Below are 15416 nucleotides of genomic sequence, written 5' to 3' on the forward strand. Positions count from 1 at the left end.
CGTTCATATATGATTACTTAATTCTTATACCTTCTATAAAACTGATTTGTGTACCCAAGTTGCTCAATAGAACTAAGCTGATGATAGGCTGGTTCCTTTGCAATAAGGCAAAAAAGCTGAAGTTTCACATTCAATATAAAATCATCTCGATGAACCTAACATCCAAAAACTATTCACATTAAAATTGCATGAAAAATTAGATAAAATGGTAGCCTTACCTTAAAACAAATAAAAAACACAACCAATATATAGGAGATTGAATAAGGGGAATAGGGCGAGTATAAATTAAGTAAAGATAATGATCTAATAAAATAATCTAACTTAAAGTTCGTTAGTTGCAAGTGGTGTGTAATTCCAGAACCAATATACATCACATATAAGCGTCAATTCAGTTTTTTCCTTGATTTACAGCTATATAACCAAGAGAATATTGAGGCTGAAAAAATTAGACTTTCTTTGCTTATCACTAAGGGTTTGTGTTTCGTTTTTTTTTTCTTTTTTAATTCTTATGCAAAAGTTGTTATAAAATATAATTATGTAAACAATGATCAAAAACAAAATGAAATTTAGTTAATTAAAAAGGTTAAGGTGGTTTTCTTAGTACATATATATCATGAAATGCATTCACACGTTGAATCATAAAAAGAAGACTAAATGATCAATTTGGGATTAAAATTTTTCGATTTTTGACAATTTAGGATCAAATGTTTCAATTGTAATAATAAAGGGTCAAATGTTTTTGGTTCTTTACAATTAAAGACTAAAGTGAGATGTGTTTAACGAGTGTAGGACACGCACATGATGCAGACAATGACTTGAAAGGGTAAGATACAGAAGGGTAGTTTTGTCATAAAATCATTTTTGTCAAGTTAAAATGGTTCAAATTATGATGTAGCCTATAACAATTTTTTCATCATAGCGTGTAACAACTAAAATTTTTTAAATGACTTAGAATAATTATATTTTTCAACATGACATATAATAACTATATTTTTCAAAATAACGTATAACAACAAAATTTTTAACATGGCATATAACAACTAAATCTTCAATATGGTGAGTAACAACAATATTTTTCAACATGACATGTAACAACTAAATTTTTAACATGGTGTGTAACAACTAAATTTTTAATATAGCATGTAATAACTACATTTTCAATGTAATTTTTTGTCGTGTGCGATGCATACTCCATCCACTTGTCAACTTAGCCGTTAATTGTAAAGAATTAAAACGTTTGGCCTTTAATTCTTACAATTAAAACATTTGTCCTTTAATTGAAAAGTGCATAAAGGTTTAGCTCCAATTTGAACATTTAACCTAAAAAGAACTCTATTTCATATATATGTATATATATATATATCAGATCATTTTATAAGTTATAAATTATTTTCCTATCATTCCAAATTTGAACCTGAGGTTTTTAGGTACAAAGTTTGAAACATAGACAAGTGTAGTCAAAATGTGTTACTAATCATATAAAAATAATTTTATTAAAATGTATATCAAAGTAAATCATGTATTTTGTTATCTTTAGATCTATCTACAGTCAGGCTGTCATGGGTCAACTTTTGTAACCCAAAAGACATGCTTGATAGGTGATGGAAGACTCATTGTTGTATACTCAAGACATTGTTATATGAATAAAATTAATTTTATTGAATTTAAATTCTAAAATATATTTAAAATATTAAAATATTTAATTGCATTCCAAACACACTTTTTTTTTTGGTTTCTAAAAGTAAAAGTAGGTGACAAAAGTAACAAATTAAATTTAGTCTTAGTTTTTCCAATAAATTAAAAGAAGTATACTATTTCATAAAGTTGTTATTTGTTATGCGCAATTTAGGAGAGTTTCAAGTAATTAACTCTAAGTTAAGCTAAAAGCTAAATTTTGAAAGTCCACTGCAACAAGATACAAGAGAGTTAAGATTATGTTATAAGAAATGTTAAACTATGATAAATTAGAAGTAAATACAAGGGATCAAAATTATATAGATATATCTAATTACCTGAATATAATGGAGTAGCGCAGAATTCTCATTACTTGGATTTAGGCCTTGCACAGAGTAGAGGTAACTCACGCCTCTTCCAAATTTAACAACTTCACTTGTGAGATGTAGCGATGGAAATAATGGTTGGCATTTAGGGTTTAAACCCTCAAAGAAAATGGATTCAACATGTTTAATTATTGAAATTGCTTCATCACATTCCATGTTTCCTAATTAGGAAGCAAACATTAATATCAAAACCAACAATGTGATTATATCCTTTTTAAAAAAAATAATGTGATTATATCAATATATAGGTGCATCCCTGGTGTATATATCTTCCATATTTCAACATATTATGAGCACTCTAATTTAAACATGATTCATAAATTACCACTGACATACATTGGAATTAACTATTTAGTTTTTGGTTTGTTACTTTGGGGGTTTTGTATTCTTCGATCATTTTATAAATCTCCATTGGCTATAAAAATAGACCATAAATCAGGAAATCGTTTAAAAAGCTTAGAGGTATCAATGCGCTGATTTTGGGTATTATTCCTTTTAGATCTAAGCCCGACTCGATTAACTTATTTTATTAATAAATATTATGTTTTTATTATATTTAATTTTCAAAATATATTAAAAACATTAAATTATTAATATAAAATATTATTTTATTATTTTAATAATAATATATTATAACAATTAATTGGCGGGTCAATTTGGGCTTGAACTTGGCTTTAAAAAACATAAATTTGGGTTGTCATTCTTCTCCAGGAAGATGGGATGATGTTAAGGTTGTTGGAGAGCTTATGAGTGATAGATAGATTGTTAAGGATCCTAGTTGTAGATGGGAGATTGACGTTAGTTAGACAGCTTGTACTCTATCTTTGTGGACAACATTAGCAAGAGAACACCATGGTCAGCAATCAAGGGAGAGTTTGAAGAGTTTGGTGGGGTCATTGATGTGTTTGCTCTTAAATGAAGTCTACAAGACAAGGGGAGAGTGACAAATTTTGCATTTGTAAGGTACAGAGAAAAGTGTTAATTGGAGAATGCAATTAAATGGGTTAACCACCAGTGGATCAATTGAAGACGGATCATAGTTAAAAGAGCGAAGCCACTGAAGAAGAATGAAAATGGCATGAGGAGGAACACTAAAGAAGAGCCTAGATGGAAATAGAGCACTTAGAGGAATGATGGTTGAACCTTCAAAATGTTGTGGCATGAGAGAACTAGAAAAGTTATGTTGACAAAAGGGAGGTAAAGGATCTAATAGGAAGATAAAGATCTGGAGAAAGCCCAAAAGGCTATGTTGGGAAAGGAAAAGATTGAAAGGAAGTAGGAACAGAAGTAAACACATCAGGTAGATAAGTAGAAGAAAGATCAAAGGATTGTCAATGTCAATGCAACCATCCAAGATGAAGAAATGGAATGAATAAATTGCAATATAATAGGGAGCTTGAAGAAAAAAGTAGAATGTAGTGTGATACAAATGGAGCTAGCTAACAAAGGGATTGATGCCTAAGTAAGAATATTGGAAGGTTTGGTAGTTCTCTTAACATTTAAAGAACAAGGAATGATGGAAACAATCTTAGAGTGCTATGTAGAACTTTTTAAGGTTTAGTTGAAGTCAATGGTTCTAGTAGCTTATGTAAGTCAAGAAAGAGAAATTGGCATTTAGATTAGATTGTGTAAATCCTTTTACAAGTTTCACTTTTCTCTACCTGCAAAGCCATTGCAAAATGTTGGGGCAAATTCATTGGAGTTGATAAAAGCACCTATAAATTAAAGGGGTTTCATCAAGCATTTATGCTTGTTAAGGTTAAAATTAGAGCAAACATTCCTAGTAAGGTGAATGTAGAGGTTGAAGGTCAAGTGTTCAATGTCCAAGTAACTATAACGGGGAAAAAAATGAACTATGGGTTGGAATGTTATTTTAAGGGTATGAAAATCATTTAATCCATGGAGGAGAATAAGCACGTTGAGATAAGTCATGACAATGCTAATAGCAAAGAGAGAGAAGGGTAGAAAGTGTCATTGGATGGAGGGCACAAGGAATGAGACAACTCAAGGATCAAAGATTGTTAGGTGACAAAGGTAAGCTCTAAAGATTTTTGAAAAGAAAAAGCTGAAAGGAGTAGATAGAAGTAAAAGTACAAAGGCTAATACGCATTAACAGGTGTTTTTAGAAGATCTGGTCTATAGGCTACAACATGGTGATGAAAACAAGGGATGGTACTAGAAAAGAGAAACATAGGTAGAAAGAGGGATATAGGAAAAAAGAAAAGCTAACTCACCAAGTCCAAGACATGAAAAAAAAAGGAAAAGAAAGAAGATAATTCCAGAACAAAAAAAGGAGTCAGGATAAAAAGCTAGTGGGAACGAAAAAACACTATGAATAGAAGTCAATGGGCGAAAGTAGAGAAGAGTCAAGCTAGGAATGTAAATTGGTAAAGAAAAAGGCCTTGAAGTTGAGTCTTATAAGATCTAGTGGTAATGAACAAAGATAAGATAGAGGTTTACATAGGTTGAATTATGGGGTTTAGACCTTAGTGTTGAAGACTTAATGATTCCAGCTTGTAAAGTATGAAAAAGAGTGAATTTGGGCATGAAGCAACTACTGGTTGAAGGAAGGAAGTCAAGAGAGGTATAATGTCATTTTGTCTCTTTAGTTAATAATTGGTTAAAATTTTCCTACAAATTTTTCAACAACAAAATGACCATTGCCCTGTATTTAATTACTAAGGTTATCAACATGTATGGTTTAATATATTTCGTTTCAATAATAAACATAACCGACATTCTTGGTTAATGGTTTTCAAATTTGGAAATCAATACAAATTTTCAATCTGGTTTTCACACTGGTGGAATTGGTTTAGCCTGCTAAGGGAAATACTTCCAGCAAAAATTGACCAATTATATAAAAAATTTTCTCAAAACTTTCAGCCTAAGAAAGATCAAGAAAATTTACATGTTTCTATGCATTATTTCTCAAAATTAATTATATCATGGATTACTTCATGGGATTACTCCTATGATACTGATCCACATTTTGGAACACCTATGGTCTTCAGAACATTCAAGACCAAATGGTGGGACAACTTTAATAACAAAAAATATGATAGCCAATTTTTATTGGCATGGTTTAAGAAGAATCCAAGACTATGCAAAAATGCCTAACTATCTCAAGAAACTACAAGATTCCTACAAGTCAAATCCAATACAAGTGCTTTACTTGCTCAAGCAAAAACCAAGACTGAGCATAAGAGAATAATGGTAGAAATGCTCAGCTCCTTAGACTCGGATGACGAACAAGAACCTAAACAAGAGGAAACTACTTCATCAAGAGAAATAGTAGATCTCACTCAAGATGAAGACCACATTCCTTCAAGAAGGAAGAAATGAAATTGCAGCAAATCTACCAAAAGACATCACGAGGAGCACAGTAAAATACAGTACATAGAAAAAAAAGTAGAATGGCAGTACATAGGAAAAAGCAAATTCTCTCCCAAAAGACAAGACATCACGAGGAGCACAGTAAAAGCAGGCATCGGATTCTCTGTCAAAAGATATTGCGAGGAGCACAGTAAAACAGTAAAAAGCAGATTCCCTACCAAAAGTAAAATTTAAATTCAAATGTAATGTAAATGCAAAATCAAATGTAATACAAGGTCCATCTATATAAGACAAACCAGTAACTAAAAGATTTGCTATTATATGATCTGTGATTTGACGAGTTTGGTTTTGAGTTTTATATACATTTGAGACCATTGTCATTTGTTGGAGTGTACTGAAAATATTATATTCAGACATTGCATCAATATTCCATTCATAAATTGTATTAGTATTGTATTTATTTTGAAATGTTCATTTTTCTTCAATATTTATGTTAGGTGTTGTGATTTTGGGATAATAAAGTCTTTGAGGTTCTTTCCAAACCATTTTATTAATTTGTTGATCCTTCGAATCATTTGAAAAGTTTTGTGAATCTGTTTGATCATTTACTACATTGATTGTATGAATTTGTTGTGTTGGTGTTTCGGGGATTACTGTTCTTAAATTTTAGCTTTCAAAAGCATCAGTCCGATCTCGTATTTCTTTTAAGAATTGATTTTGTTCTTTGAGGTTCTTTCTAAACCATTTTATTAATTTGTTGATCCTTCAAATCATCTGAAAAGTTTTGTGAATCTGTTTGATCATTTACTACATTAATTGTATGAATTTGTTATGTTGGTGTTTCGGGGATTACTATTCCTGAATTTTGACTTTCTAAAGCATCAATCCAATTTTGTATTTCTTTTAAGAATTGATTTTATTATTCCTGATGGTATCTTTTTGGAACTTCAAATGGTGTAAATACCGGTTTCGAGGTCTTTTCTTTTTTATTATTTGCTGGCAATTTTGAGTGATCTTAGGCTAGTTTTCTACCAAGGTTTCTATATAAAACAATGGCTAAAATTTGGTAATACATAAAACAATGGCTAAAATTTCTTTTTTAATAGTTCTGTAATTTTGTTGAGTTGGAGTCCAATGTGGGGAGGTGTACTAGACTACATGTTCTTTTTAGTTTTTGAGTTGTTTGAGGATCCCACCATAGCCTATTTTTGATGCATCTATTTCTCCTATCTTAAGGAGAGAGGGATTTGCTAGGTGTAAGCATGAGAGTTCTTTTATATGAGTTTTTATTTGTTTGACCATTTCAGTATGGGCATTTGTCCATGGACTAGGGTTTTTTCTTAACCTATCATGCAAAGGCTTACATATTTTATTTATCCCTTGATAAAAGTGAATGACATAATTAAGATTTCCTAAAAATCTTTGGAGTTGAGTTTTTTTATAATTTTGTCAGAAAAATTCTCAGCAAATTTGATTGATCTTTCTATAGGAATTATGGTACCATATGTCACATAATGTCCTAAAAATCTTATTTTTGTTTGAAATAAGCTAAGTTTGGATTTAGATACAATTAAACCATTTTTCTTAATAATGCTAATGAATATTTTGAGATGTTTGAAATGTTTTTCTAGATTTTCTGAGATGACTAAAACATCATCAATGTATACTATGGTAAATTGAGAATATGGATTGAATATTTCATTCATTATTCTTTGGAATTTTGATGGAGCATTTTTTAGACCAAAAAGCATGACATTCCACTCATATTGTCTAAAAGGGACAATAAAGGCTGATAATATATATGCATGCATGTATGTATATATGTATGTATGTATGTATGTCTATCCACACAAATATGTAAAATATAATATAAAATTTTTGTTTGATTTCTTCTTTCATATTGATGCAGTATAGGGAAGAAACATAGAACTAACCTGCTATGAAACACTCCAAAAAAGTCCTTGAGAACATAATAGGAATAAATTTGTCAAGGTCTTCTACTTCTAAATGAGGTAAAACATCAAGTTTCTGCTTCCAAGGCCATCCTATATCCCTCAATATTAATAAGCAATACTCTCTAGCTAGTTGAGAGGGTTCTCCATATCTAAAGTTGGAAATGCCCTTTGTTGTCATTTCCTGATAAACAGAAGAAACTACTTGAAAAGTGTAAAACAAAAGGTTATAAACACATACAGTTAATACTTGCCATATTGAAGATACTTTTCATATTATATATTTTATTAGCAATTGAGCCAATAAGTTAATTTCTTTTTTTTTATGTGAATTCCCAGCATTGTCAACACCAATCTAGAGCAGTTAAGTGGAAACGTGTTAAAAGCTCATCAAACTTGGATTGGCTCTAAAATTGGTCGAAAATTTGGAATTTCCAAAAGTTCGTGAATTTTGCTGGATGCGCATATCTAGATAGTTATAGACTCATTCACGAGATACTACATCATGGAAAGACTAACTAAACGAGTATATAAGGTAGCTCAACATAGATAGGCATGAGCAACGATTCATGAACTCAACAATCAGGGCAATCCACTTGAATTTTAAGCTCAACCTCTCTCGACTTACACCACTTGAATGGAACCCATATTGGTAGCCACAGACTTGTAGCCAAAACCGAGCATCTATTGGCAAGACTCCCAAGACCCATATGACCTTAATGGTGACTTTGACCCAAATGACTTTTTCATTAATGAGCTAAAATGAGGCCCAATCAAACACCCACAAAAACAACCCAGTCCTAACCAAGCGTCTTTTAGTGCTTCTCAACCAAACACTATGGACCAAGCCATTCCCCTTGAATGAAAAACTGATGGTCTCCCATCAAAATTGCTTGAACATTCGGGATATCATTTTACTCCAAAAGCAGATAATTCTCACCTCTACCTCCTAAATGACAGTGATTAAGGAAATTTCCAAATTAAAATATGTTGAATTAAGTGTGCTAGTGGGATTATGTTAAGTGTGACCCACTAAATATGTGTGCCCTGCCTTTCCTACATCAGAAGACATAAAGTTTGTCTTCTTGTTGCACTCGACAAATGAGCCTTCATCAACGGACGAGAAAAACGCATCAAAAGAGATCTCACCTTGAAAGAAGTTGGAGGGGAGAAAACATAAGATTATATAAAGATGCCTAAAACTTCAACCATTACCTTGATTATAGAAAACCTGTCGGGTTTCACTTCAAAATTTGCAATCTTATCAACTACAGTTCCCAGCAGAATGTTCAACTTGTCATTATAACCAAACACTGTCACCTATATATAGAAGAAAACCCCAAAGTTAAGAACACAACATATTAGAAAATATATAAGAAATGATGCATACTTATTCTACATTCCTTGGACATGTGCATGCGCAAACACATCTAGAGAATGAGCAAGAAATTAGTTTACTTTACTAATTTTTAAAACAAATAGTCTTAGATCATAATTTTCAAACTAAGGAGTGTCTCGAGCACCTATACTGCTCTAAATTTTGCACATTTACATGTAGCTTGTAGGAGACGATGATATCTTATAATTTTATTTTCTTTTTCTTTTTCAAAATCTTGCATACTAGTGCACTTGAATATTTAATTCTATGCTAAATACATATATATTTCAACTCAAATAGTTGGATTTACATCTTTTTTTTCTCTAAATTAAAAAAGCCTTGCCAATATTAGCACAAAATGTTGAGTTCTTATATATAAATAAGCTGAAATTAAATCGAGACTTTAACAAGTACCAATAGCCACTTCAAAATTATTAAAGCGAAATGGAAAATGAGAGAAGCAAAATTACCTCAAGACCTCTGTTTGTGCGCAATATAGAATAATGAAGGCCAGCGATTTGAGCGTAGTATACTGAAGCGAAGAGGATAAGACAAGGCTTTTGTCAAGAAGGGGGACGGAGCTTTTGAGTGTTGAGAGCAAGAAATGAGAAGTGCATAAGACTAGTAATTTACCGTGTTCATTCAAGTAATCACACAACAACTGTACAAAAATGTTGGCAAGGACTTCAGCTTGAGGAGAGTTTCTAACGTGGGGACAGTTGAATTCTATTTTAACGAATGCCTTAGGTATGGAGAACATTGTATCAGGCTTGTACCATAGTTTTGAATAGGATGACTTTCTTAACAAAACTGGAAACTTGACCTGCTCAATGGGATCCATCTAAAGGTTAATTTATTGCTATATCAGAGTGGCTAGAGTTGGGATTGATAAAGACGATCACAACAAACCTGTTCTTGAGCAACCTTAAGAGACAAGTTTGTGGGTATGAACATATTTGGTGTTGGTAGCTGCAAATTATCACCTGGTGCTGATGACATCCATTTCTGCAATCAAATCAAAGGTTCCATCAAGAACCTTTCTCTTCGCCGGAGACTTATAAAATGTATAGAGAGGATAGTAAACAAATGGAATTCTACAAAGTTGTTATATAAATATATAATGGGTAAGATCAATGGTAAACCTGAATCATCGAAGTAGTGATTTTTTCAACAGTATATGCAGTACCGAACCATGGCTCAACCTTATCTGTGTCTCCTTCAAATTTCTTCGACTCCCAGAAGATTCTGTTAAACAGAGATCATATTAGATACAAAACAAAAACCGATTCACCTGTCTATTAATTGAACTGTTATTTTATACATGGTCGGTGGAGTTTCTAAACTTCACAATCGACGGATTAGATAGTTGGTGCATATCTATATTTAAGAAAACTAGTAAATTAATATAATGAATCTATGCATTTGACTCTCTCTCTCTCTCTATATATATATATATATATATATACACAATTAGATTTAAATCTTCCTCTCCAAAATCAAATATATATATTTTTATGTTTTAAATATATATATTTTTATGTTTTAAATATATATATTATTAATTAAATATACATAGATATGACAATATTTTAACTCTACTTATAGAATTTAAAAACTCAATTGTGGGTATATAAAATATAATCCAAATTAAGATATGTACTAGTTAATAATATGACAAGCTTAGATGGGATTTCATATAGGATACTTTATGCAATATTGGCTTTTTGACTCAGTTTATTGACATTATTGCATGGAGTTGTCAAGGATGTAGTACTCAAATTATCTGAAATGGTTTTCTTGTAGACTCCTTTTTACCTTTAAGAAGAATACGACAAGGGACCCTTTTCTCTTTATCTTTTTGTTTTGTGTATGGAAAGATTATCACATGGCATTAACTTTTGCAAATGAATTAGTCTTATTTGCTGAAGCTTTGGAATAATAGCTAGATGTCATAATGGAAGTTTTTGACATGTGTGGGAGAAGCTTGGGGGAGAAGGTTGATAACTCTATTATATAGAGTTATTTTGATTCATTTTGGAAGCTTAAGTAGCTAGATCTTTGAGATTTTAGGTTTGAATTTTAGCATTTTAGGTGTTTTTTTAGTTTAAGTTTGATTACTTGTTAAGTGATTAATGTAAGTTATTTTAGTTAAATTTGAAGTTATTTTATTTTAAATTACTTTAAGAGTAGTTATTGCTAATTTCTCTTATAGCTTTTGTAGGAAATTAATGAAAAAGGCTCATTTGATGAAAATTAGTGCAAGTATGGTGATAGCTTCATTCGTATATATTTCAATATTTTGACCATATCTACAAAATGAAGTAAATTTCTAGTATGATTATTGGACTACAAGAGGGAGGATTATTGATTTTGTTAAGAATAATTGTTGACTCCATATATTTTTTATGATAACAAAACATTCCTCATTCATTAATACCTAACCTTATTAATTAAATGTGTAGGATAAAGTAAATTCCCTCAATGAAATGAATAATTAAAAGCAAGTTCGTATTATAGATAGGCTAATCAATTAAAATGAGAAAAATGGAAAGAATTTGTGAAGACAGGGCTTTTGTAACTGATTATCAAAAAGCCTTAATCAGTTAAGGAATGGCTAGCCTGTAACTTAAAGCAAAATGGAAAATGTTAATCCGTTAACACTAGACTTAACTAATTAAGAAAGTGTTAGACAAAGCAAAGTAAAGTTGTGCTAATTGGTTAATGCGTGGGGTTAATCGGTTAGAGCACAAGACTTAAAGAATCTTTAAGTGCCAAAATTGTAATTCAAAATGAAGGTGATTGTTGGATGGAGCCAAAATGATAGATTGCAAATTTGAAGAATTTTTAATTGATTAGAGATAGCGGTAATCGGTTAAGGCTAAAAGAAGTAAAACTCCAATCAATTAAGGGGAAAGTTAACCAGTTAGAGGAAGTTTGCTGAAGAAGAGAAGCTTCAATTATTTATTCATTGTTAAATGATGTGGATGCACCTTTGAGGTCTAGTTGCATAAAGCATACAAAATTATCAATTGTCGTGTAACTATTGAATGTCAAGTCAAAATTTAACATTAACGAGTCTTGTTTTAATTGTCTCATGCATCTAGTGAAAGAGATATTGCTATCCGTTGACACTTTATCAAAAAACTTCTAACAAATGAAGACCAAGCTCACTAAACTTGGACTCGTTTATGTTAAAATCCATGCATGTAAGAACAATTGCATGTTATTTTGTAAAGAAACTAGCAAATTGTCTTATTGCTCAAGTTGTGATCATCCTCGGTATAAACCGGGTAAATTAAGTGAAGGAAGGAAAAGAAAATTCCGTATAAGATTTTGTGTTACCTTCCTTTCATACTGAGATTACGAAGGCTTTATATGTCAAATAAAATCATAGAACACATCATATGGCATGCCACTAATTAATTGACTGATGAAGTTTTTACACATCCTATTTATGGTGAGGCTTGACAACACTTTAATTGCACTCATCAGTCTTTTAAGGTAGAGCTTTGTAGTGAAAACTCAATCATATTTAGATGGTTTCAACCCATTTGAATCGGCTACGAAATCATATTTTGTGTCCCCAGTAATGCTCACTATGTATAGCTTAACTTCGTAGATGTGCAAGAGACAATCATATATCTTTCTTAATATGGTAATCTTGGGGAAGACCAGTTCAGAACAAAACATCAATGTTTTCTGAGACTTTTGATAGATGCATTGAAAGTATTGTGGGACGAAGACACATGATGCTTTTAGGAAACAAAATTTTATTTTATGAGTAGCACTTTTATGGATAATTAATGATTTTCTTGCACATGGTATGTTGTCCGGATGGAGCACTCATGGATGTTTATCATATCCTTATTGCATGGTACATGTGAAAAGTTTCATTTTGAAGAATGGGAAAAAGCTTTATTTTTCATATTGTCATCAACAATTTTTGCCAATTGACCATCCTTCTCATTAAAAAAGAGATAATTTTAAAAACGTGTTGAACATGACTTTCCAATTCCTCGATTATCCACTGAAGAGATTTTGAAATGGTTAGATTCAATTCATAATATCACATTTAGGATAAAGGTTGGTGGCCACAAGCTTCTAAGTTTCGGTCAGACTCATAATTGGGTGAAGAAGAGCATTTTTTAGTAGTTACCTTATTGGAATATGAATCTCATTTGTCATAACTTGGATGTGATGTGTATTGAATGTAATGTGTTTGAGAATAAATTCAATAAAAAGAAGAGGCTATTGACACAAGGACTTCACAACAGAAGATGAAACTTCTAGATTTTCACCAAAACAACATCAGCACACACATGGGAATCTCAAAACTTGTGGCTTTTGTCATTTGTCTCTTGAATATCCCATGCATTATGAAATCATTGATTTATTATTTCCGCTTAACTTGGATTCTTAAAAAAGGGATGATTTAGAGCTAGATGTGCCGTAAGACATTTAGATGGATCATATTTAAATAAAACTTCCAACAAGTCTGCAAGTGCATATCTAAAGATCTCTACATGTTGTGATACCATATTTTTCCGATGATCAAGCTTGAGGGAGCAGTGTACCCACAATAATTTCATATTAGTAGTTGGTAGGGTAAAAGGATTATCTAGACGATATGGATTCATTAATGTGTACCTCTAATAATGAGACAAAAAAGAATGAATTCTAGGTGTCTGTTTTACAAGAAATTCAGAATATAGATATATAATGATGTGTGGGAGGAAATTTTTTTTTTGAAAGAAAAGGCTGCATTGCTCTCCAAATTGAACCAAATATTTTCATTTGTACAACAAAATTGCTCATCTGATGTTAACAGAAAGGGTAATAATTTGCTTTCCTCGCTCTTATTATCCCAATAAGGTCCTTAACTTCCTTTTTTCGTTGATTTTGAGTACATCTTTTGAACAATTCAAACAGGAGCGTTACCCTTTACTTCCATTAAATTCAATAAAAAAAAAAAAGCTATCAGTACAAGGACTTCAAAACAAAACATGCAACTTCTATATTTTCACTAAAACCAACATCAGTAGATACATGGGAATCTCAAAATTTGTGGCCTTTGCCATTTGTCCCCTGGATATCCTAAGCACTATGAAATCATTGATTACTATTTTCGCTTAACTTGGATTCTTAAAAAATCGATGATTTAGAGCTTGATGTGTTGTGAGACATTTAGATGGATCACATTTCAATAAACCTTCCAACAGGTCTACGAGTGAATATCTTGAGCTCTATACATGTTGTGATACCAACAAGTCTATGAGTGAAAATCTCAACATGTGGGAGGAGATTTTAATATAGTTGGAAATGAAGAAGATAAAATTGGAAGATGTGATGTCACAAGGTCAACTAAAGCGTTTGAAGATTTTATACCATGTATTTTTTTGGTGGATTTACTTATGTTTGGTAGGCAATTTACATGGTGCAGCATAAAAGAGGAGTTTACTTTTTGCAAGTTAGACAGATCTTTTATCAACAATAACTTGCTAGAATGCTATATGGATATTTTATAAAGATGTTTACCATGTTTGATGTCTTATCACAATCTGGTGATAATGGGAGTAAAGGACAAATTGGGGACCAAAGCCATTTAAGGTCTTTAATTATCGGTTCGAAGAAAGCAATTTCCAGTAACTGATTAAAGAAAACTAGGAATGAGGCAAAAATGGGCAACTCAAGTAGTCCTTCCCTTTGGTGGGGTCTCAAAAATTTAAGGCTTTTGATTCGAAATTGGTAACAGAGAACTTTTAGAGAGCTTCATTGCAGAATAGAAATACTAGAGGGTGAGTCGCATAATTTAAATGTAGAATAATATTCCATAATTGGAGATTTTGGAAAACGTGAAGTTAGTATGCAAAAAGGAGTAGAATTGTAGTTTCTATATCGAATTGAAGAACGACAATGGAAGGAAAAGTCAAGGGTCAAATGGGTCAACGATGGAGACATAAATATAAAATATTTTCATGCCATGGCATCGACTAGAAGGAGATCAAACAGACTTGTCAATCTTAGAATTAATGATTAATTGATTGAAGAACCATTGAAAATAAAAGAAAAAAGATTATTAAGCACTTCACGCTATTGTATGGGAATAGAAAAACAATGGAACTTGTTGATATGGACTGTGGAATACGAAGTTTGAAGATTGAGTCAACAGAGGCTTTAGAGGCGTCTTTCACTGAGAATGAGGTTTAGGAAATCTTGCATGACTATGATGGTAATAAGGCGCTTGGTCTAGATGGATATAATTTTAATTTTCTTAAATCGTAATGGGGGATAGTGAAGCATGAAGTGATAGAGTTAATGAGACTTTCATTACACTAGTCCCAAAGGTGAAGGACCCAATTATAGTTAGTGATATCGTCCAATCAGTTTAATAGGTTTTGTTTATAAAATACATGCTAAGGTTTCGGTTAATAGGTTGAAAAAAAGTGATATGACAAATAATTGGGATGCATAAATTTACCTTTGTTAAGGGTAGACAACTTTTAGATTGCCCCTTGATAGCAAATGAGATATTGATATGTTACAAAAAAATGCGGAGGGAGGTTAGCTACTTAAAGTGGATTTTGAGGAAGTGTATGATAATGCATGTTGGGATGTTCTTGATTTAATGGTACTTAAAATGGGTTTTAGGAAGAAATGGCATAATTGGATCATGGAGTGTGTTGCGATGGTATT

General features: G+C 31.7%; 1 protein-coding gene across 2 annotated transcripts in view; it reads right to left on the bottom strand.

The window, feature by feature from the left end:
- The window catches only part of LOC110414688 (insulin-degrading enzyme-like 1, peroxisomal), a 45511-nt gene that overhangs the window by 2482 nt on the left and 27613 nt on the right, over positions 1-15416 (bottom strand). Inside the window, exons 15-22 of one of the 2 annotated variants that reach the window (XM_021426053.2) lie at positions 9866-9968; positions 9633-9728; positions 9357-9546; positions 9194-9255; positions 8561-8665; positions 7328-7529; positions 2013-2221; positions 31-155 (exon numbers count right to left, since the gene is read on the bottom strand). In XM_021426053.2, the coding sequence (XP_021281728.1) occupies positions 31-155; positions 2013-2221; positions 7328-7529; positions 8561-8665; positions 9194-9255; positions 9357-9546; positions 9633-9728; positions 9866-9968 (1092 nt within the window). The remainder of the gene's footprint in view (positions 1-30; positions 156-2012; positions 2222-7327; positions 7530-8560; positions 8666-9193; positions 9256-9356; positions 9547-9632; positions 9729-9865; positions 9969-15416) is intronic. The other variant, XM_021426054.1, reaches the window with a different exon arrangement.

This window comes from Theobroma umbraticum, unplaced genomic scaffold, assembly GCF_002168275.2.
Source record: "Theobroma umbraticum cultivar Fairchild unplaced genomic scaffold, ASM216827v3 scaffold_147.0, whole genome shotgun sequence".
NCBI lineage: Eukaryota > Viridiplantae > Streptophyta > Magnoliopsida > Malvales > Malvaceae > Theobroma > Theobroma umbraticum.